The sequence below is a fragment of the Orycteropus afer genome, unplaced genomic scaffold (genome assembly GCF_000298275.1).
Source record: "Orycteropus afer afer isolate SDZICR_OR568_19922 unplaced genomic scaffold, OryAfe1.0 scaffold00196, whole genome shotgun sequence".
NCBI lineage: Eukaryota > Metazoa > Chordata > Mammalia > Tubulidentata > Orycteropodidae > Orycteropus > Orycteropus afer.
In genome coordinates this window covers 6,310,196-6,330,669 of record NW_006921783.1, presented here as the reverse complement: position 1 = coordinate 6,330,669, position 20,474 = coordinate 6,310,196, and the positions used below count along the sequence as shown (strand labels likewise).

The window sequence follows — 20,474 nt, the reverse complement described above, 5'->3', positions numbered from 1 at the left end:
GGGGCGTTTCTCTCTTTCTTGGGCACGGCAGCCCCGCCCCCTCACTCTTGGGCAGCAGCTGTGGCTCCTTCCCTTTAGCTCACATGCATGATCAGCCCCACGCTCCAGAACCAAGTTGGTGAAGGCCTGGCTCTTTGAAACCTGGGGGCTGTGGTGGTTCCACCCCCAAAGGCCATGGTCCTACCCTTTCAGGCTGAGGCAGCTCTATTTCGATTTCCTTGGTCTCCGCTTCTGCCGATTAATGTCCGAGGGCAACCCAGGGCAGGAGATCTTCCTGCCCCAAAAGTGCTCAGCTTTCTTGCTCCGTGGGCCAGCCAACCTGCTATTCCATTTTATGCTGGTCTCTTCACCAATTAATGCCCCAAGGCAACCCACTCCACCAGTAAGCTGCCTAACCAAAGGCATCAAGCTTTCTCCTCTGTGGGCTGGAAAGGCTGTTGCTGTCTCATGCCGGTTCTCGGCTCTGCTTCTGCCGTCTCTTGTGCCAGTCTCTTGCTCTGCTCCTGCCGTCTGTCATGCTATATGCCAGGGTCTCTCTGCCAGGGTCTTGGGTGAAGGATGCGCTCCACTTCTGTTTCCACATTTTAGGTATCTGTCAGAGCAGCACCCTACTCTCTCGGTACCATATTCTCTTGTGAGACAGCTGCTGGCTGCTGAGGCCGAGAAGCCCTAAGGTTGACAAGTAAAAAGGCACAGTCCCAATGTTACCAAACCACATGGCAGGCCATTAATTTAAGTCCATTGTAAGTCCCAAGGTTGGCAGAGCATAGCAGGCTGCTGAGCAACGACATGGCTACATGCAGGGTCCAAGCGTGCCATAGGCTAGAGACCATTCCCAAGGCTTCTCCTTATCTATAGGAAGCAGACCACATCTCAAAGGCAGCTACTCAGCTGCTCGTGGTAGATCCCACCATGGAGTTGATTGCCAGTCTCATCATGGGGAATAACTACCACCAGCTGCCCAGCCACTCAACCAGGCCCAGCCAAGTTAACACACAAACATGACTACCACAGCTACTCTGGCCTATTTACCAAGTGACCTGAATAGCTGCTAGCTGTGAACAGGCCCAGAACAAAAGAAGACTCTGCAACAGGTCCATGCTGATGTGTAAGCTGTTTTGCCACTCAGGCCTCAGTAGAGAGTGAACGCTTAACCACGGGCCACTAAGGTACCAAGCAATGTGAGCTGCTCATCATGAACTGGGTCTTGTCTGACCCACAAAGCCATACAGTTGGGAATGCACTGCAGCACTCCATCATCAAATGGAAGTGCTCAGGCTTTAGCAGGCACTGAAGTACAAGTAAGTTATGTGAGGAAGTGGCCCAAATGCCATAGTCATCATTCTTGCTATATTATTTTATCCCAGCCTGTACCTCTAACCTCATGGGTAATTTCCCTGTGGTCACTTGACTGAGGAAGAAGATTCCGACCTAGTTTAAGATGGTTCTGTGAAATAGCAGGTACCACCCAAAAGTGGACAGGTGGAGCAGCACAGCCTCTTTCTGAGAAATCCCTGAAGGACACTGGTGAAGATAAAGCCAGTGAGCAGAGCTTAGAGCAGTGCACCTGCTTATTCATTTTGCATGGAAGGAGAAATGGCCATATGTGCAATTGAATACAAATTCATGGGCTGTGGCCAGTGGTTTAGATGATGAAGGACTTGGAAGAAATGCAATTGGAAAATTGGTAAGAAGGAGGTATGGGGAAGAGGTATGTGGTTGACCTCTTTGAATGGACAAAAAGTGAAGGTATGTGTGTCCTGTGTGAATGCTTGCCAAAGGGTGACCTCAGCAGAGGAAGATTTTAATAATCAAGTGGATAGGATGATACTTTCTGTGGTTACTAGTCAGCCCTTTTCCAGCCAGTCCTGCCATTGCCCAGTGAGCTCACGGGCAAGTGGCCATCCATCATGGCAGGAATGGAGGTTATATATGGGCTCAGCAACACAGACTGCCACTTACCAAGGCCAGCCTTGCCACTTCTGAGTACCTAACCTGCCAGCAACAGAGACCAACACTTGAGGCCCTAATATGGAACCATTTCCCAGGGTGATTAGCCAGCAACCTGGTGACACGTTGATGATATTGGACCACTTACATCATGTGAAGAGCAGTGTTTTGTTCTTAGTGGAACAGACACTGAATATGCATATGTCTTCCCTTCATATAATGCTTCTATCAAAAGTGAACTTACAGAACGCCTTATCTTTGAACTTATCGTCTGTGGACATACAGACTGCCTTATCCACCATCATCATCCACACAGCATTGCTTCTGACCAAGGAACTCACTTCACCGCAAATGAAGTGCAGCTATGTGTCCCATCATCCTGAAGCAGCTTGATACAACAGCGGATTCACCTTTTGAAGATTCAGTTATGGCATCAGGTAGGTAACAGTAGTACCTTGTAGGATGGGGGACAGTTTCTCCAAGAGGCTGTATATGCTCTAAATCAGCATGCAATATGTGGTGCTGTTTCTCCCATAGCCAGGATTCATGGGTCTAGGAATCAAGGGGTAGAAATGGGAATGCCACCATGATCTCGTTACCTAGTACTGCTCTGACAGGAAATATACCACAAATGTGTTGGCCTTAACAAACAGGAGTTTACTCTCTTACAGTTTGGAGGCTTTAAATCCAAGCTCAAAGTGCCAGGCTCTAGGGACTGGGTGAAAGCCCCTCAACCTTGGGGTCCACCTCTGCCTCCTGCTCCTGGCCCACTGGAGCTCGAGGCATTTCTTCACTCAGACAGCTACTGGCTGGTGAGGCTGAGAAGCCCAGGGTTGACAAGTAAAAAGGCACAGTCCTGATGTTACCAAAACACATGTCAGGCCATTAATTCAAGTTCATTTTAAGTCCCAAGGTTGGCAGAGCATGGCAGGTTGCTGAACAATGACATGGCTACATGCAGGGTCCAAGCATGCCATAAGCTAGAGACCATTCTCAAAGCTGCTGCTTGTATACAGGAAGCAGACCACATACCCAAAGCAGCTACTTAGTTGCTTGTGGTAGATCCCACCATGGAGTCTCATCATGGGGAATAACTACCACCAGCTGCCCAGCCATTCAACCAGGCCCAGCCAAGTTGACACACAAACATAATCACCACACGCCACTCACCATTTTCTCTAGTGATCCACTAGCAACATTTTTACTTCCTTTCTCTGTGACTCTGTGCAGTGCTGGTCTAGAGGTTTTAGTTCCAAAGGGAGGAGTGCTTTCACTAGAAGATTTCATTGAACTGGAAGTTAAGACTGCCACCTGGCTGCTTTAGGCTCTGAATCAACAGACAGAAGAGGGCGTTAACTGCTGCTTGGAGTGATTGATCCTGATTGCCTTGGAGAAATTGACCCGATGAAGAATATGTTTGGAATACAGGAAATCCCTTAGGGCATCTCTTAAACACACACACACACACACACACACACACACACACTCACTCTGCTATAATGACCCTCCTGGGGTTTCCGAGGTGGTATCACTACAGAAGTAGAATTCCCAACCTTCCTTCCAAGGAGTGGCTGGTGGGTTTGAATGGCCAGCCTTCTGGTTAGCAGTCAAATGCCTTAGGCACTACACCACCAGAGCTCCCAGGCATCTCTTAGTACTACCATAACTTGTGGTGAAAGTCAATGGAAACTGCAACCCGCTTCAGGCAGGACAACTGACAGAATGAAGTTTTGGGTCACCCCACTAGGCCAAGAACCACCAGCTGAGGTGCTTGTTGAGGACAAAGAGAATGAGCAATGGGGAGTGGAAGAGGTCATTTTAAATACCAGTTATGACTATGTGACCAGCTGCAGAAATGAGGACTGCAATAGTATTTCTTCCTTATTTTATTATGAATGTGTATGTGAGTTTGTGTGTATCAGGTATCAGATATTTCAGGTATCTCAAATATCTTTACTTCTCTTATCGCCTTAATTATCATATAATACAAGGTGTATTATCCTCACATCTTAGTATTTAAGTCATGGGATATCAAGGAGAAGAATAGACATCAGCCAAGGACTTTGCATCCTCCTCCTTTTGGTTGTATGCAGGACAGTTGTATCATCTTAGCAGAAGTATGACCGTTGTTATCTTTATTTGGAGATTAAGTGTGGTTTAAGGAGATGTGTATGGGAGCCAAGTTGACAAGGAGTGGCCTGTGATGGTTAATTCTGGGTCAACTTGACTAGGCTGTAGTACTCATTTGGTCAAACAGTGTAGATGTTGTCATGGAGGTGTTTACATAGGGTTAGCTGGCAGACTGAGGACTCTGCCCCTGTGCACACTCTGCCAACACACCCCACTCTGAGGCCTGGAAAGTAAAGGCATCATTATTTCATTCTTTATTCTTTCCCCCACACCCAGCTCACTTACACACTTGCAACATCCAGGCACTTGGTTCTTGCCCAAGCCCTGCATTTTACTTGACTTGTCCCCATTCCTTTATATCCCCTGGATATATGAGCTGGAAGTAGGAGGTGTGGGGAGCAGAGGTGAGGATGGATACGGATAGGACAGAAAGAGAAGGAGAGAAAATGACCCAATAAACACAGTGTTTTGAGTGCTATTTGTGTGCCAGGTAAAGCCCTGTACAGTAATCCCCTCCTTACCTGTGGGGGATACATTCCAAGACCCCTAGTGGATGCCTGAAACAGCATAGTACCAAATTCTATACATAACTGTTTTTTCCTATATATACATACTTATGATAAAATCTGACTTAGAAATTAGGCACACTAAGAGATTTATTAATAACAGTAAGAAGAAGTTGTTGTTGTTGTTGTTGTGTGCCGAGTCGGCCCCGACTCATAGCGACCCCTCCTTGGGTTTCTGAGGCAGTATCACTATGGAAGTAGGATTGCCCAACCTTCCTTCCGAGGAGGGGCTGGTGGGTTTGAACCGCCAGCCGTCTGGTTAGCAGGCAAGTGTCTTAGCCACTATGCTACCAGAGCTCCCAGTAAGAAGATAGAACAAGTAAATAAGGGTTATTGAACACAAGCATTCCTATACCCTGACAGTTGATCTGATAACCCAGATGCTGCTAAGTGACTAATGGGTGGGGTAATTTATACAGCTCGGATACACTGGACAAAGGGATGATTCATGTCCTGAGTGTGGTGGAGCAGGAACAAGATTTCATTGCACTACTCAGAATGGTGCACAATTTAAAACTTTAGAATTATTTCTTTAATTTTCCACTTAATATTTTCGGACCATGGGTAATTGAAACTAGGAAGTGAAACCATGGATGAAGAGGGACTACTTTACTGTGTAAGTTAAGTTTGTGTGTCAACTTGGCTGGGCCTGGTTGAGTGGCTGGGCAGCTGGATGTAGTATTCCCCATGATGAGACTGGTAATCAACTCCATGGTGGGATCTACTGTGAGCAGCTGAGTAGCTGCCCTAGGGATGTGGTCTGCTTCCTGTATATAAGGAGAAGCCTTGGGGAATGGTGTCTAGCTTATGGCACCCTTGGACCCTGAATGTAGTCATGTCATTGGTCAGCAGCCTGCCATGCTCTGCCAACCTTGGGACTTACAATGGACTTGAATTAATGGCCTGCCGTAGGGTTTGGTGATTTGGGACTGTGCCATTTTACTTGTCAACCTTGGGCTTGTCAGTCTCAGCAGCCAGTAGCTGCCTGAGTGAAGAGATGCCTCTAACTTCAGTGGACTGGGAGCAAGAGGCAGAGCTGAAGCCCAAGGTCAAGGGGCTTTCACACAGCCCCTAGAGCCTGGCACTTTGAACTTAGACTTGGGCCTCCAGACCATGAGAAAATAAACTCCTGATTGTTAAGGCCATCCCATTTGTGGTATTTCTGTTAGAGCAGTACTAGGTAACCAGAATATGTACTATACTGCTATCTCTGACTTCCAGATGAAGAGACTAAAGGTTGGAGAAATAACATGCTAAAGTGAGAGACCTGAGATTTGAGTCTATTGTATCTGAGGATAAAGCCACCTTGTATTCCCTTTTAGTGTCTTTCCAGGAAGGAAAGTGGGGAACCCAAAGACACTAGGTTTTGAGTGCTTCTGGAGGCCCCAGAAAAGGCAGCTATTCTTGAGTGGAGCCCTGAGGCAGGTGAGGTTCTAGCCCCTCCCCTTGTGATCCAATAGAGACCCTAGAGACCAGACCAAGTTCTGTGAGTCCTGAGGACCCCCTAACATTCCAGTCCCTGTTCAGAGGAAGAGAGCAGCACAGCTTTGTGAAGAATGGATAAGCACAGTGAGTGGTGCTAGAGGCAAGGAGGGGCCAAGGCCAGTTCTCTTGACTCTTAGAGTAGAAGTCCATCCTTTTCTCAATCACCTATCCATGTAGCTATCTAAGCCCTCTCCTTCCTGAAGAATCATAATGCTTGCTTCCTCTTCCCCTCCTGCTCCTGTTCAGGCCTTAGTCTTCTGTAGACTGAAACACTGTAATGACTTCTAAATGAGTCTTCCTCTGCACTGTCAGGAAAAATCCTAAAACACATCTGTGTGCATGGCCCTCCATGAAAACGTTCAGTGCTGAGGACAAAGTCCAGATGCCATAGTCCGGCACCCAAAGTCCTTCACAGTGAGGTCCAACCTTACCTTCACCCATTTCCTAACTTCCTTCCTCTCTAAATTGTTCCCAGCACCTATTTCTGACTGTGCTCTAGGCCTGGCATTTCACAACCAGAAAGTTCCTTAATGTGTTTTCCTAATTTAAAAGTTCAGTGGACCCTGATTCTCTACTTTTAGCAACACCAAGAACTGGCAGAGTCTTTGAAACACCTTTATAGGTCTCAAAAGTCTCAGGTCAAATTCATGACCCTCTGTATTACCTGCCTCCTTAACCTAAGAAGATTGTGAAGATCAAGGGGTACAATGTATGAGCAGAGTTTAGCATATTAACTGTACGCACTTGGTGCTTGGTACATATGAGTTAGCACTCTAATGTTTATTATTCCTTCTGTTAGCCCAGCCCTGAGATCAGTAGACCAGAGATCAATAGAAATTTTTCTTGACCTTTACAGGACGAACCTCTGAAGTTGTGTCTTTCCTGCCATCTGTTGCCCTTGTTTTTATTACAAATCTAGCTCCCAGCTCAGACAGTAGAGCACAAGCCATTGTTGGGTGAAAGTTTGCAGAATGAGTGAATTAGATGCCTTGATACAGATGCCAGGTTGGTTTCCATGGCAGCATACCAACTCCTGCCTGTGCTGTGGCATCCATGCACTGAACAAAGGCATTGAATAAGGGGAAACCAAAACCAAACCTACTATCCAATCCAACTCACAGTAACCCTACAGGACAGAGTGGAACTGCCCCCATAGGGTTTCCAAGGCTGTAATCCTTACAGAATCAGACTGCCTTATCTTTCTCCCCCAGAGCTTCTGGTGTGTTCAAACCACCAATCTTTCAGTTAGCAGCCCAGTGCTTCACCACTGTGCCACAAGTGCTCCTCATAAGGGAGGACAGTGGTGCTGAAATCCAGCTGGCAATAGGCATCAAGCCTGGAGGAGGAGGCACCTTTTTCTAATAGGTTTGCCCCAGCTCAGGGAAGCCTTTTCCCTACTAGTCTGCCCACAAGGAGCACCTTTCCCAATTGGTCAACCCCTAGGGGGAGCCCTTCTCACTGTACAGAGGCACTGGATCTCAGCTGCCTGCTTGTTCCACCAGGGGCTTCCTTAACACATGGTCCACTTTGAGAAAGGAAAGTCCGGTTAGAAAACAATGTCTAAACTACCAATTAAAATTACAGTTAGTGCAATTAATATTTGTTGAGAGGCTGCAGGATATCAGGTACCCACCCTAAAGTCAATCAGACGAAATGTCGAAATGTCGTTTCCTTTCCATTTGCAGTCCTCCCCATCACATTTCCTGCCTTTTGTTGATTGCTTCTCGGGCCTTAGGCCTCTGATTGTGAACCAGAAAGTTGGCCCTTGAAACCCACCAGCCACTTCATGAAAGGTGAGACAATCCACCTTGGAAACCCAGTGGTGGTCACCATGAGTCGGAATTGACTTAATGGCAGTGGATTTTGTTTTTGTCTTGTAAACAGAGATGATGATCTTGTATCAACTTCACAACAGCCCTTGAGATAACACTAAAGGAATCCGACTCATAGTGACCCTACCTTGGGTTTGCGGGGCAGTATCACTAGGGAAGTAGATTGCCCAACCTTCCTTCCCAAGAGTGGCTGGTGGGTTTGAACTGCCAGCCTTCTGGTTAGTCAGATGCCTTAGGCACTATGCCACCAGAGCTCCTGAGATAACACTACTTTCTCCCAATTTACAGATGAGGAAATGAAGCTTGACAGAAGTAATATGACTGGTCCAGGATTCTTAGCTAGGAAGTGTAGGAGGCTGGGAAATTGGGAGCAGGCAGGCCGGCCCTCTCTCGGCCCAGAAATCCCTGCTCTGCGGACCTGGTGCACCTGCCATTTGTGGGGATAGATTGTGGGCAACATCAGGGTGCCCTGGCCCTTCACTCGGGGCAGGGGACTGCATCGACCTCCCCACCCTCAGGCGTGAAGACCCCCCTGTGGAAGAAGGAGCTGGAGGAGCCCCAAGCCAGCAAGGCGGAGGGAAAAGAGGAGGAGGAGAGGTCAGAGGGGGAAGACGAGGAGAGGCAGCTGTCTGAGAGCCCGGCCGAGGGCAAGGAGGAGTTCCCGGTGGTAGCGGAGGGCGAGGACCGCGACCGGGGCTCAGTGTCCTACTGCCCGCTGCGCCAGGAGTCCAGTACCCAGCAGGTGGCCCTGCTGCGGCGCGCGGACAGCGGCCTCTGGGCCTGGTTCAGCCCCTTCGCGTTGCTCAGCGGATTGGCGGCTCCCGCTGCCGACAGGTGAGTGCACTCCCCTGGCCCCGCAGATCGTCCTGCCCCGGCAGAGGACTAGGGGCCGGGCAGAGTGGAGGGGACAGGACTGTGCACTGAGCGACCCGGTCCCCCGCTTGCAGAAAGCGAAGCCTCCCAGAGGAGCCGTGCGTGTTGGAAAAGCCGCGGCAGCGGCCGCGTGGCGGAGGCTGTGCTCGCTGCGAGATTCTTTTCTGCAAGAGATGTAGAAACCTGCATAGCCACCCGGCCTACGTGGCGCACTGCATTCTGGAACACCGGGACCTGGCCGAAGGCAGGGCTTCAGGAGCGGCGGGGGCCGCTTGGGGCTCCTGAGCGCCCCGCCCCCGTCCCCGTCTGTGTGTTCTCCATCCTTGCCCACAACCTTCTCACCCCATACAGAACTCTCTCTAGCACATTCCACAGAACTGCCCTTTCTCAGAGACGCCGTCTCTCAGTCAAGAAGCCCACTCCTGATGCGTGTTCCCACCCAATGAGAAGCCCAACAGAACCTGGAGCTCCATTCTCTGTTAGCAGTTTCTGAAGGCTTCGCTACTGGGGAAGCACAGTGCCTACCACCACTTGACTGGGTCCCAGACACCCTCACATTCATCTCTTGAGTATTTCAAGTCCTTTTGGGCCCTGTGCAGAGGCATGGTCTAGAGAAACTTCCCTGCCCTCACCCCTTTGAAAAATCTGCCCCTTCCCCTCAAGTCCTTCAATAAAGCCTCTGATCAAAATGTCAGCACCTTGAGATGTGGATGAGCTGACTCTTGGTGTGTGTTGGGTGATGAGAATTAACCCTCCTCACCCTCTGGGATTTGGGCCAGAGGGAAGAGGGAGGCAGAGAGCCACTGCCGCTTCTCCCTGCACAGAGCTGTGCAAAGCATGCAAAGGCTGCATCCAAAGGCAAAGGCCATTCTCCCCTCTGCACGGAGAAGAAAGTGAAGGTCCATAGCCAGGAATGCCCGTGGGAAGTTGGGATTTGAACCTGTGGCCGGATCATTCCAGTCTTGCTAAGGCTAATGTGTACAAATAAGGCATTGGCAGGTGCTGAGAGGAAGGGCTGAGCATAGAGGACCAGAGACTCGGAGCTGAAACCAGACTGGCTAAGGCAGGAGGAGGGCTGGGGAGCTGTTCCTTCTCCAGGAATTCCAGCTATTCTTGACCAGCTGGTAGGAGCTTTGGGAATGCTCCATGTGTGGCCTGCAGAATTAGGCCATTGTGAGGACGAGGCCTCCCTGGAGCCAGCAGAGCCTCTCTTCCTTGAGTCAAAGTGGAGGCTACATCCCCAGGGCCTGCAGACCTGGAAGGAGCTCCCTCCCCCTGCTGCTTTACTATTTATGGTTCTCCATCTGGCCTGGGAGCGGGGCAAGATGTTTTGCTTCTTGAGGTGAGGCAAGCCTCCTCCTATCTGTCTTAATTGTGCGTGAGCACACACACACACACACACACAGCCCCTCTGGCTTCAGCAGGCTCATTGTCCCAACCTCCCCAGCATCCCCGCCCACCTGCTTTCATTGGAAAGGATGAAGAATGGTTCTGCCTCCAGCCTACCAGCTGGGGGATCCTCTTTATTTCATAACCTCACAAAAAGCCACAGGCCAGCAGGCCTGCATCAGTCTCCTTCCTGCTGAGGGTCCTGACCCCTTCAGGGCCTCTAAGATTGAAGACCCCATACCCCCACCCCATCCAAACTTCCTTAAGGTGGTGTCTCTGATTTAAATTAGACACAGTTCTCCAAGAACTAAGACATGAGGGCCTGAGGGTCGCGGGATAGTTTTGGAACAGCGTTCCCAACCTCTGTAGCCTTGCACACTCCGTGGGTGGATCCCGGTGCTGCGCCCTTGTGTGTGGGATCTGCAGTTTTACCAGAAGAAACAAAATTTCCAAGGCTTGAGTGGAAAGAGATCCTTGGGGAAAAGGCGGTGGAATCAGGGACACTTGGATCGACCCCACCTCCACCTCCACTTGTCAGGAAGGACACACGTTCTCCAGGACAAACGCAGACAAGATTCTTGGTAGAGGCTCTCTTGCCCAGTAGTCCACTGGGATTCTCTAAGGCTTTCAAGACAGGTCCCGCCCCTGGGGCAGAGGAATGGAGTTGGCTGTGAGGGTGCCAACGTTTTAGTAAGTGGTGGGGCCTTCAGAACAGGGTGCCCCCGGAGTTAGCGTGCCAGCATCCCATCCAGGGCAACTCAGCGGCCCAGCGGCCTGACTTAGTCGCCCGCAGTTTGGCCTGGTCCAGCCGCCAGTAGCGGTCATCTCGGAAGAAGATGACTGAGCCATCTGGCCGCGGGAGGGCGCCGTTGACCTCCTCAGGGACACCTCCCCAGTCTTGCAGGTCACGGGGATAGTACGGCTCCACTTGAAGTCCCCCTCTGGCCAGCACGTAGTAGCGGGCACCCTTGAAGAGCACGAGGCGGTGCATCGGAGGGAAGAACAGGGCGGCGTCGGGGTGGCGGGGTAGGCCCCCTGCCCGGCACAGCAGCGGGGAGTTCCACACTGGTTTGGAGCTCCGGAACCTCCAGCATCGACTCCCTGTGGGACATTGGGGATTGGGGAGCCAGGATGAGCTGGAGGCTCTCGACTTTTATTCCTCCACTCCACCATTTCTGATCCGCTCCCCTCCCCTCCCCCCATGTTGCAGTCCTGGGTCGTTAGTACTCGTGATAGTCATAACGAATTACACTAATCATTAGTTGAAGGCTGGCGGTTCAAACCCACCAGCCACTCCTCGGAAGGAAGGTTGGGCAATCCTACTTCCGTAGTGATACTGCCTCGGAAACCCAAGGAGGGGTCCCTATGAGTAGGTGCCGACTCGATGGCACATAACAACAACAACAACAATCATTAGTTACATACAGGACGGGAGGGACGAGGACTACCATTGTCTCGCATTTTAGTAGGTGCTGGAAGAGGGCAGATAGCATTGAATGAACCCATTTACCACATACAGGAAGCAAGACCCGCTTCCCCAGGAGGGACTGGAAAACAAGGGATGTCAGGAGCTTTCTTCACTGCCAAGTAGTAACCACTAGCTCCATGAGGACAGAGATTTTTGTTTTGTTCACTGCTGTCTCCAACACCTCCGTGTCCAGTGCATAGAAGGCGCTCAGTCTTTGTTGAATGAATGAATGAATGCTTACTGAACCATTACCAGGTATCTAGTGATAAACTGCACACTCTTCAAATGCTATGCTCTAATCCTTCCAACAAACCTGACGTATTACTTTCCCCGTTCAAGAAATTCAAGCTCATAAAGTTGACGGACATATCCAGCCTCATGCAGCCAGGAAACCACAGAAGGTACAACTCTTTCTGCTGAATTGCAGAGCTCAGGGAGTGGTCCTCTACATCCCTCTAGACTCTTGTCTGAAACTTCCCTCCCTCTGCCTCTGCTGCAGGGCTGACACCTGCCCAGCCCCACTCCATCACAGAAATGAGTGCCCTGGTGAAGTCTTCCCTGGGATCACAGGTTCAAACTGGAAGAGACTCCACCACAGACCTGAATGTGTGAGACTCATCCCTGTTTTGTCGTCTTGGCCTTGGTTGGGTAAGACACCTCCCTTCTCTAGGCTTCAAATTTCTCATCTGGCCCAGGGCTGGTACCTTTGAAGAAGTAGAAGTCTCCATTCTCCAAGGACACCGTGACAGCCTCAATGTGGGAGGGCAGCCCGGGCCACTGTTCCTGCAATGGTCGGGGCTCTGAGACATTGCCATCAGCTGCCACCTCCCAGAAGTGGCTCCCTTTAAAAATGTACAGCCGCTGCTGCCCATCTGTCCGGAGACATGAAAGAAGAGAGCCATGACCATCAGCCTCCTGTCTTCTTTCCAGGCAAGGCACTTCCGTAAACTTAGCTTCCCAAACTGACCAGCAGAGGATGTAGCAGGCACAGTTGGAGCTGAGGGCAGTGTGGACAGGAAAAAACTGTGTTTTGTCTGGTGTCAGCTTGCTCCCTGGAGGTATGCTTCTGACCTGGCATTTATGAATTTTATAACTCATGAAGAAGCATGGAGATATGGAGGTGGAGGGAAGAAAGAGGCAAGGAACAGCACAGTGGGGCCAACTTACCTACAGTGATGGCGTCGAAGGAAGAGTGGCAGTATTTAGGACCTCGGGTTTCAGGGCGCCTGTCCCGGGGACTGTGAAGATCCCAAGCCTCAAAGTCAGTGAACAGCTTTCCTGGGAGCTGGATAGCCACTGAGCGCCCCAAGGGCTTCCCTTCATGAGGAGGGAGAGAACATACACCGAGGGGTGCTATGCTGAGGGTTCATGACTTGGTTTCTTTTGTTATTATCTAATATGAGGGACAGGGAAGGAGAGTGGGGGTGGAGGGCCGAGTTGTCCCTGGGTGTTGGTGTTAACCATAGCACCGGAACCAAGAGTCTGAGATATCCTGGAAAGAGGGACCTATTGAGATAAAATTGGGGTGGGTGCAAAGTAAGTGTTTGTGACTAAGAACAGCGGGTCCTGTGTCCTGGGAAACATGGTGGCATGAGGGCTGCATTCAGGGGCCCAGGCTGTGATAACTACAGGCAGTTATAATGATTATCACTATTATCCTTCCCTTATGAGAGGAGTGAGGGAGAGTCCAATGCATTTAGAATTTGGCAACAACTCCTGAATCCAATCTTCAACTTCCTAGCTGTGTGACTTTAGGCAAGTTACCTAACCTCTCTGAGTCCCATTCTCCCCATCTGTGGACAAAAAGATACTTTTTGTATGTTAAATGCCTGGCCCATGGTAGATAATCATGAAATAGCAGTTCCTACTATCACATTTGTGCAGGTTTCTCAGGCTACAAAGCATGTTGGCACTTGCTAGCCTAACAGCCCTGTGAGGTAAGCAGGGCTTAATTACTACCCCTTTTCACAGAAGGCAAAGCTTAGAGCACTCAGCTGTGCCCAGAGGTTAATCCATAGTGGTGACTTGAACCAAGGCTTCCTGGCTGTGTCCACCACACCACACCACCCGCTTTGTAGGTGACAGCCCTGGTCTGGGGCAGGCCTGGGGCCCCTGTAAGTCCCTGGGGCAGAAGCACTGGCCAATTCAGTCAGCTCTGCCTGCTCTGGGAGGGAAGCCTTCATCTGAATGCACAGCCAGGCTGAGATGCAACCTTATAGTTGGAGGTAGTGGATATAAACACCATGGGGACGCTGGGGTTGGGTAGAGGGATGTAGGGGACAGCAAGTAGGTCTGGGGACAGAAATGTGGGCTTTGGGGTCTGGTATGGGTCAAGATATGGGATCGAGGATTAGGTCTGGATGACGGGCCAGGGATGTTAGAGGAGCTGTGGGGGACTGGGTTGGGCAGGTGTCCATGCGAGGGAGGACAATGCAGCAATGGATGGAACCGATGGGAAGAGGGCCAGGTTCTGGGAGAGCATGAGCCTGAGGATGGGTTTTCAGATATGAGCAGCCAGGGACCTCAGGACTGAGGAAGGCAGGGATGGGAAAGGCCAGAACCCTACGCTTAGGATGGGGTATCTGAGTTGAGCAACCAGTGTCCAAGTACCGGAGCTGCAGAAGTCAGGGTTGGGCCGCTATCGCGACATGGCTAGGGGCTCACCATACAGGTTCTGCACGGCCAGCACGTCGTCCCAGTTGAGCAGCGCGTCGCGGCCCAGTCTCTTGTAGTAGGGCGCCATGAGTGCGCGTGGCGCGGGTGAGTGGGGCAGGCCGAGCGTGTGGCCGATCTCGTGCGCCAGCACCACAAACAGATTGCGCCCGCGGCGGCGGCTCAGGGACCAGCGTTCCTCTATGTCAAAGTGCGCTTCGCCTCGACGAGGCAGGAAGGCGTGTGCCAAGGCGCCCCCTATAGGTGGCGCGGTGAGTTAGGAGGAGCGAGCGGCCTGAGCCGCCCCGAAGTTCCCAAAGCCCAGCACAGATGCCTTTGGGGTATGTGTGGCTGTTTTCCGATACATGATTTCCCTCCCAATTAAGTCTGGCAGAAGTTGGAATGTGAGGCAGTGGACAGATGACTAGACTTTGGGGTGTGGAGACTTAAGAGACAGTAGGATGTAGAGATAGTGTGAGGCTGGATTGCCAGGGTTCAAATTCTAATTTTACCATTTAATAGCTGTGTGACCTTGGGCAAGTTGCTTAACTTCTCTGTGTCTCTGCTTCCTGATCTGAAAATCAGAATGACAATGAGCTTCTCTCTTTTGTTCTGAGGATTGCTGACTTGAGGAGCAAATGTGTGTACGCTGAACATAATACTTAGAACAGTGCTTAGCACATAATAAGTGAAAGAATTATTTTCAAAGAGATCTAGGAGACCTAAACTTGCTCTAAAATGAAGCCCTGAAACTATTGCCCTGAAATAATCTTTAAACCTTAAACAAAAAATATCCCCTAGAGTCTTCTTAAAACCAAACAATAGTTTAGCTTAACTAGTAAAGGCCTTGCTCGGAAGGAAGGTTGGGCAATCCTACTTCCATAGTGATACTGCCTGGGAAACCCAAGGAGGGGTCACTATGAGTCGAGGCCGACTGGACGGCACATAACAACAACAACAACAGTAAAGGCCTTGAGGGAGCTCTGGTAGCATAGTGCCTAAGGCACTTGACTGCTAACCAGAAGGCTGGCAGTTCAAACCCACCAGCCGCTCCTCAGAAGGAAGATGGGGCAATCTACTTCCATAGTGATACTGCCTTGGAAACCCAAGGAGGGGTCACTACTATGAGTCGGGTCTGACTTGACGGCACATACAACAACAGTAAAGGCCTTGAGCCCTGGGCTCTTTTAAGACCTATTTATGTGGGATCCAATTGACAATAGCAAGTCAAAAGATCAGACAGGAACGTTAGGTGGCAATGAGTGTATGTTAATGGGGAAGTCATCAAGCTGTAACTTTATGATTTGTGCACTTTCTGTGTATATTTCTTTACTAAGGAGTTTACATATTCTTTTGTTCTTGTCCTGCCTCTACCAAGGCTCCTCTGTGAGCCTTTTCCACCCCCTGTAGTTTGCTCTCCGAAAGGGCAGGTGACCCTGCTGCAGACTGCACTGTGATAATGTTGACCCTAGAGACCTATTGAGAGTCCTTTAAAGCTGCCTCTCAGAGCCCAGGCCAACTGGGACCTGGCAAATGTTGAGAGGCAGGCATTAAAGGACAGTCTCATAGGGGGGCATGGAGAGTCAGCAAGGACTTTATACCTCCTATTTTGAATGTGCCTCAACCGGTTTTGAGCACTGTTAGCTCCATTCCATTCCGCTTCTACAGTAACTTTGGGAGGTGGATGGGCAGGTTTCAGAGAAGAAAAGAGCAAAACTCAGGAAGACAAAGCATGTGTCCCACATCACAGAGCTGCTCAGGGGGACTGGTGGCCTGTGCTGTCTTGGCTACCTGACTTACTTGGCCTGAGTGAGAATGGAAACATCTTCATGTGGGTGTCGTGGATGAACTGAGTTATATGCAAGCACAGGTGTGTGCTACATGTGGATTCCACAAAGCCTAGATGTTCCCTAGCCCTAACCAGGCTCCCAGCAGCCAGGCCTGGAAGTGGGCTTTGCTGTGGGTGGGTCTGGTGGAAAACAGGATAGTTCAAAGGTCAGAGAGGGGAAAGGCAACTTCCCAGGGTCCACAAGTGTTTAAGTCTCCTCCCTGAAGGGGACAGATCAGGTTTCATTCCACATTTGGAGGGAGGTGATTAGCAGAGGGCCTGTGTTCAGGTTCTAAAGACTGATGCTGTGCAGAATAGTAGGAGAACCATTTAAATTGCAGCCAGAATCCTTCAGGTCAGTCAAAGAGAACTGTCCATGCACGGCACACATTAGGTCAAACCTCTCTTGTATTGTGGCAGTATTGGGGGACAGGAGTGGGACAGTGGTTGCCTCTGGATATTTTTTGAGGGTCCGGGTCTGGAGAACATCCATTCCTATAGAACAAGAGAGGCACAGGCCTTTCTAGAGATAGAGGATGGATGACAAGACCTCAGAAGTTTCTTCCAGAACACATAATACTTTTTAGAGTTTGCGAAGCACTTTCCATATAGGACCTCCTCTGACCTTCCCTTCAACTATGTAGTACATGTTTTTGCAGGTACCACTGTTCCCATTTTACAGATGAAGAGACTGAGGATCCTTTAGAGGGGGAAGCGGCTTGCCCCTGGCCACAGAGAGACTGAATGATACCCTGGTCTGCCTCTTCTAATTGGGTTTCCCTCCTGTCATTGGAAGCTCAGGCCTGGGTGTGGGAGAGAAAAGACTGTGGGGATAGATGCTCAGCACCTGGGCCATCAAAGGCGTTGCTCAGCCCGTCATTGTGGTCCCCTTGGAAGAAGGTGAGGCGGATGTCAGCGGGGCCTGTTGCCGGGGCCTCCCAGAATTCTAGCGCCGAGACATTGCTCCACAGCTGGAAGGCGGCACGCACAGCCCCCCGAACTGCAGGCTCAGGCAGGTGCTCAGGCCAGTTCACCAGGCGGTAGGAGAGGTGCTGCTTGTACCACTTGCTGCCTGCCACCCAGAGAGGCAGTGTCAGTTACACCTGGGTCTGCTCCCTGCAGAGCCCTCCGTGTGATGATGGGGGAAACAGACTCTCCCTGGGGGAGCCCCTGATCTGCTGGGGAAGACAGCGTCCTTGACCTGGGGAACGCCAGTCTGACTGCAGAGACACTGCCCTACCTCAGCCCTGGAGAGCCCTCAGTCCAATGGCTTCCATCGAGAGACCTTAGCCTGATGGAGGAGATGCAGCCCCCCAGGAAGAACCCCCAGCCTGAAGGAGTCTAAGTCTGAACCCCCAGTCTGGGTCCTGTTCCCTTCCCTGAGAAAAGTTCTGTGCCTCATGTGGGCAGCAAATCCCAGCCCCACCTCCCTTGTCAGGGCAGGGAGAGGTGGGGTCTCAAGGCCAATGCAGTGCCAACTCTCCCCTCCCCCTCCTTCTTCCTTCCCTCCACCCTCCTTTCTCCTTCCTGCCACCCCTCTAGCCCTCCTGCCACCTCGGGAGGCTTCACCCTGCCCTTTCCAGGGCCTCAGGCGGGTGCTTGATCATAGACCACAAGACCCATTTATTCCAGGTCTTTCTCTGACCCCTCCCCCTCCCCTTGCTTCCTCAGGGACTCTGGAAAACTCTGAGGTAAAAACAAATAAGAACAAAGGGTGTGTTTTGTCACTGACCGAGAGGAATTTTTCCATCTCCGCTCAGTGAAGAGTTTCTCTCCCTTAGCTCAAAACTGAAGTTACTCCCTGAAGCTTAAGACTCTGGCCTCTCGACCTGGTCCCAGGTCAAATGAGTCTAGGTCTGCTGCAGCTTGCCCCAAAACTGCCCCCGCCCCCAAAATCCACCAAACTCACTGCCGTCAAGTTGGATCTGCCAGCAACCCCTCCTTGGGTTTCCGAGACAGTATTACTGTGGAAGCAGATTGCCCAATTTTCCTTCCAAGGACTGGCTGGTGGGTTTAAACCACCAACCTCCTGGTTAGCAGTCACATACCCAGAATGGGCATTTAGGAGGTCCGTATCCAGAGCTCTCATGGGCTGTTTCTGAGCCCTGCAAATTCAGGTGGCCAAGATTCTGACTCTAAGTCCCAACCTGGAAACAGGACCCATGGACCTAGAGAACGCAAGAGTTGTATTCCCTTTTGGGCCTTACTTTCCTCAATTATATAAATGGATCAGAATCCTTGGAGCATGGACAGCAGGTGGGAATAACAGACATGGTCAAGTCAGGAGGCCAGGGCAGTGGACAGAGGGGCCCAGGCCACAGCCCCCTTGTCCCTGGGAAGGGCAGGTGCCCTGTTGGCCTATAGCAGGTTCAGGCCACCTGTTTCTTTGCACTGGGGAAGCCCTTCCAGAAAAAGCAGGCAGAATGAAGTCACAGAAGTTGGGCCATCTCCTTATTCAATGACTATGTTCTACTTGGGAATAACTGAGACCCAGGACCCAGGGTCACAGAATGAGCAACTGGCTGAGCTAAGCCGTGAGCCCGGGCCCCCTGACACTTAATTTAGTGCTCTTTCCACTGTACCATAGAGATAAGCAGGCACATTTACTAAGACTCCAAGATTATAAATCTGCCTGAACATCATTCCTTGGGGTCAAAGCAGGGGCTCTGCTGGAGCTGAAATTGTCCAGATGGAAGGGAGGGTTTAGAGAGCAGAGGAACTGGGCTCCCTTCCCCCACCCATGAAAGTTGGAGAGGGACATGCCCCTTCTCCCACCCCTGAGCCAAGCTCCATTCAAGGCAATGCTGCTGCCCCAGGGCCTATTTGGCCTGGCAGGCACCCAGTCTCTACCTCCCAAGCAGTGACCAACCCTCATGGAGGAAAGATGGAATGATTCCAAGGAAGGGAGGGAGACAAGGAAGTCAGAGCTGGAAAGCCCAGGGTCCAGAGGCCCCCTGAGGGTTTATTCAGTACTAACAACCTTTCTGCTAATCCTCTCTGTTTTGAAAGTCTTCACTGTGGGACTGGACTGGCTGACTGGGGGCTCTTTCACACCCTGCTGTGTGTCACTAACCTCCAGACCCTTGCTTTCTGCCCCTAAACGTTTACTCTTCTGAAGAGTTTGAGGTGGCGCTTTTTCTGATTCTTTACAGCTAAGAGGGGCACTCACTCCATAGGCAGAAAAGGGGGAACCAAAAACCAAACTCACTGCCGTCGAGTCGATTTCAACTCATAGCGACCCCTCCTTGGGTTTCTGAGGCGTTATCACTACGGGAAGTAGATTGCCCCACCTTCCTTCCGAAGAAGAGTGGCTGGTTAGCAGTCAAATGCCTTAGGCACTACACCGCCAGAGCTCCCCAAACCTCCTAAATTGTCCTTCAAGCACTTCACCAGGTGCAGAACATACTCAGTAAAATTCAACTTGACCGACAAAGTGATCTTCCTTCCACCAGAGGCACTCAAGAACAGGAGTCACTTGCCAGGACTCAAACCAGGGTCCAGAGACATCACACATGTGCAACATCCCAGCATAAGTCATGTCAGGCATCCCAGCGGCTTTCACAATGGGTTCCATTTCTGTTCTGACAGCCTGTGAAGTGGAAGCCATCTTGGCTACTTCCTGCACGCACACTTGATTTCCATAACCCCACCTTTTTCTTGGAAATTGCCACCCACACACACAAAATCCTTTATGAACCCTAGGAAATCCTTTGTTCAGTGAGAGACTGGAGGCTAGCGCCCCTCTCCATCTCTCCCTTGTGAACCCTCCCCTCCCCTCTCCTTTCTCTTTAATAAACTTCAAATGTTCAAGTGGACATTTTGCCTCTCCTATTCAATACCTCGGAAGGAAGGTTGGGCAATCTACTTCAATAATGATATCACCTCGGAAACCCAAGGAAGGGTCGTTACGAGTTGGATCTGACTCGACGGCATTGAGTTTTACTCAATACTTTGTCAGTAGAAGGCAAAGAAACCCTCCCCCCACCATACACACACCCCTAACAAGAGAAAGCATCTGGAATGATGCCAGGTTTGGCAAATAAAAATATAGACGCCCAGTTAAATTTGAATTTTAGATAAGCAAGAAATGGTTTTTTAGTATAAATATGTCAAAAGAAAAAATTATTTGTTGTTCTTCAGATATTCACATTTAATGGGGCATCTTGTAGTTCATTTGGCACTGCTAACCTGGATTCCAGCTTCATCAGCCCAGGACTCTTGCACAGAGTAGAACATCACTGATCTAAAGTCACTTACATGGGAATCCACATTATTTTTTAAGCACCTTAGGAGCTCTGGTA

General features: G+C 50.5%; 2 protein-coding genes across 2 annotated transcripts in view; one reads left to right on the top strand and one right to left on the bottom strand.

Moving 5' to 3' along the window:
* Window positions 1-6,202: 6,202 nt before the first annotated feature.
* Window positions 6,203-9,121, top strand: CUNH17orf50 (chromosome unknown C17orf50 homolog). Its single transcript, XM_007947934.1, has 3 exons — window positions 6,203-6,215; window positions 8,482-8,797; window positions 8,911-9,121. Exons 1-3 carry the CDS (start codon window positions 6,203-6,205, stop codon window positions 9,119-9,121), a joined length of 540 nt encoding a protein of 179 aa, XP_007946125.1.
* A 1,810-nt stretch (window positions 9,122-10,931) lies between these two features.
* The window catches only part of MMP28 (matrix metallopeptidase 28), a 29,486-nt gene continuing 19,943 nt past the window's right edge, over window positions 10,932-20,474 (bottom strand). Inside the window, exons 2-6 of the mRNA XM_007947933.2 lie at window positions 17,021-17,245; window positions 14,358-14,603; window positions 12,861-13,010; window positions 12,398-12,565; window positions 10,932-11,326 (exon numbers count right to left, since the gene is read on the bottom strand). Coding sequence (XP_007946124.1) covers window positions 10,932-11,326; window positions 12,398-12,565; window positions 12,861-13,010; window positions 14,358-14,603; window positions 17,021-17,245 — 1,184 coding nt within the window. The remainder of the gene's footprint in view (window positions 11,327-12,397; window positions 12,566-12,860; window positions 13,011-14,357; window positions 14,604-17,020; window positions 17,246-20,474) is intronic.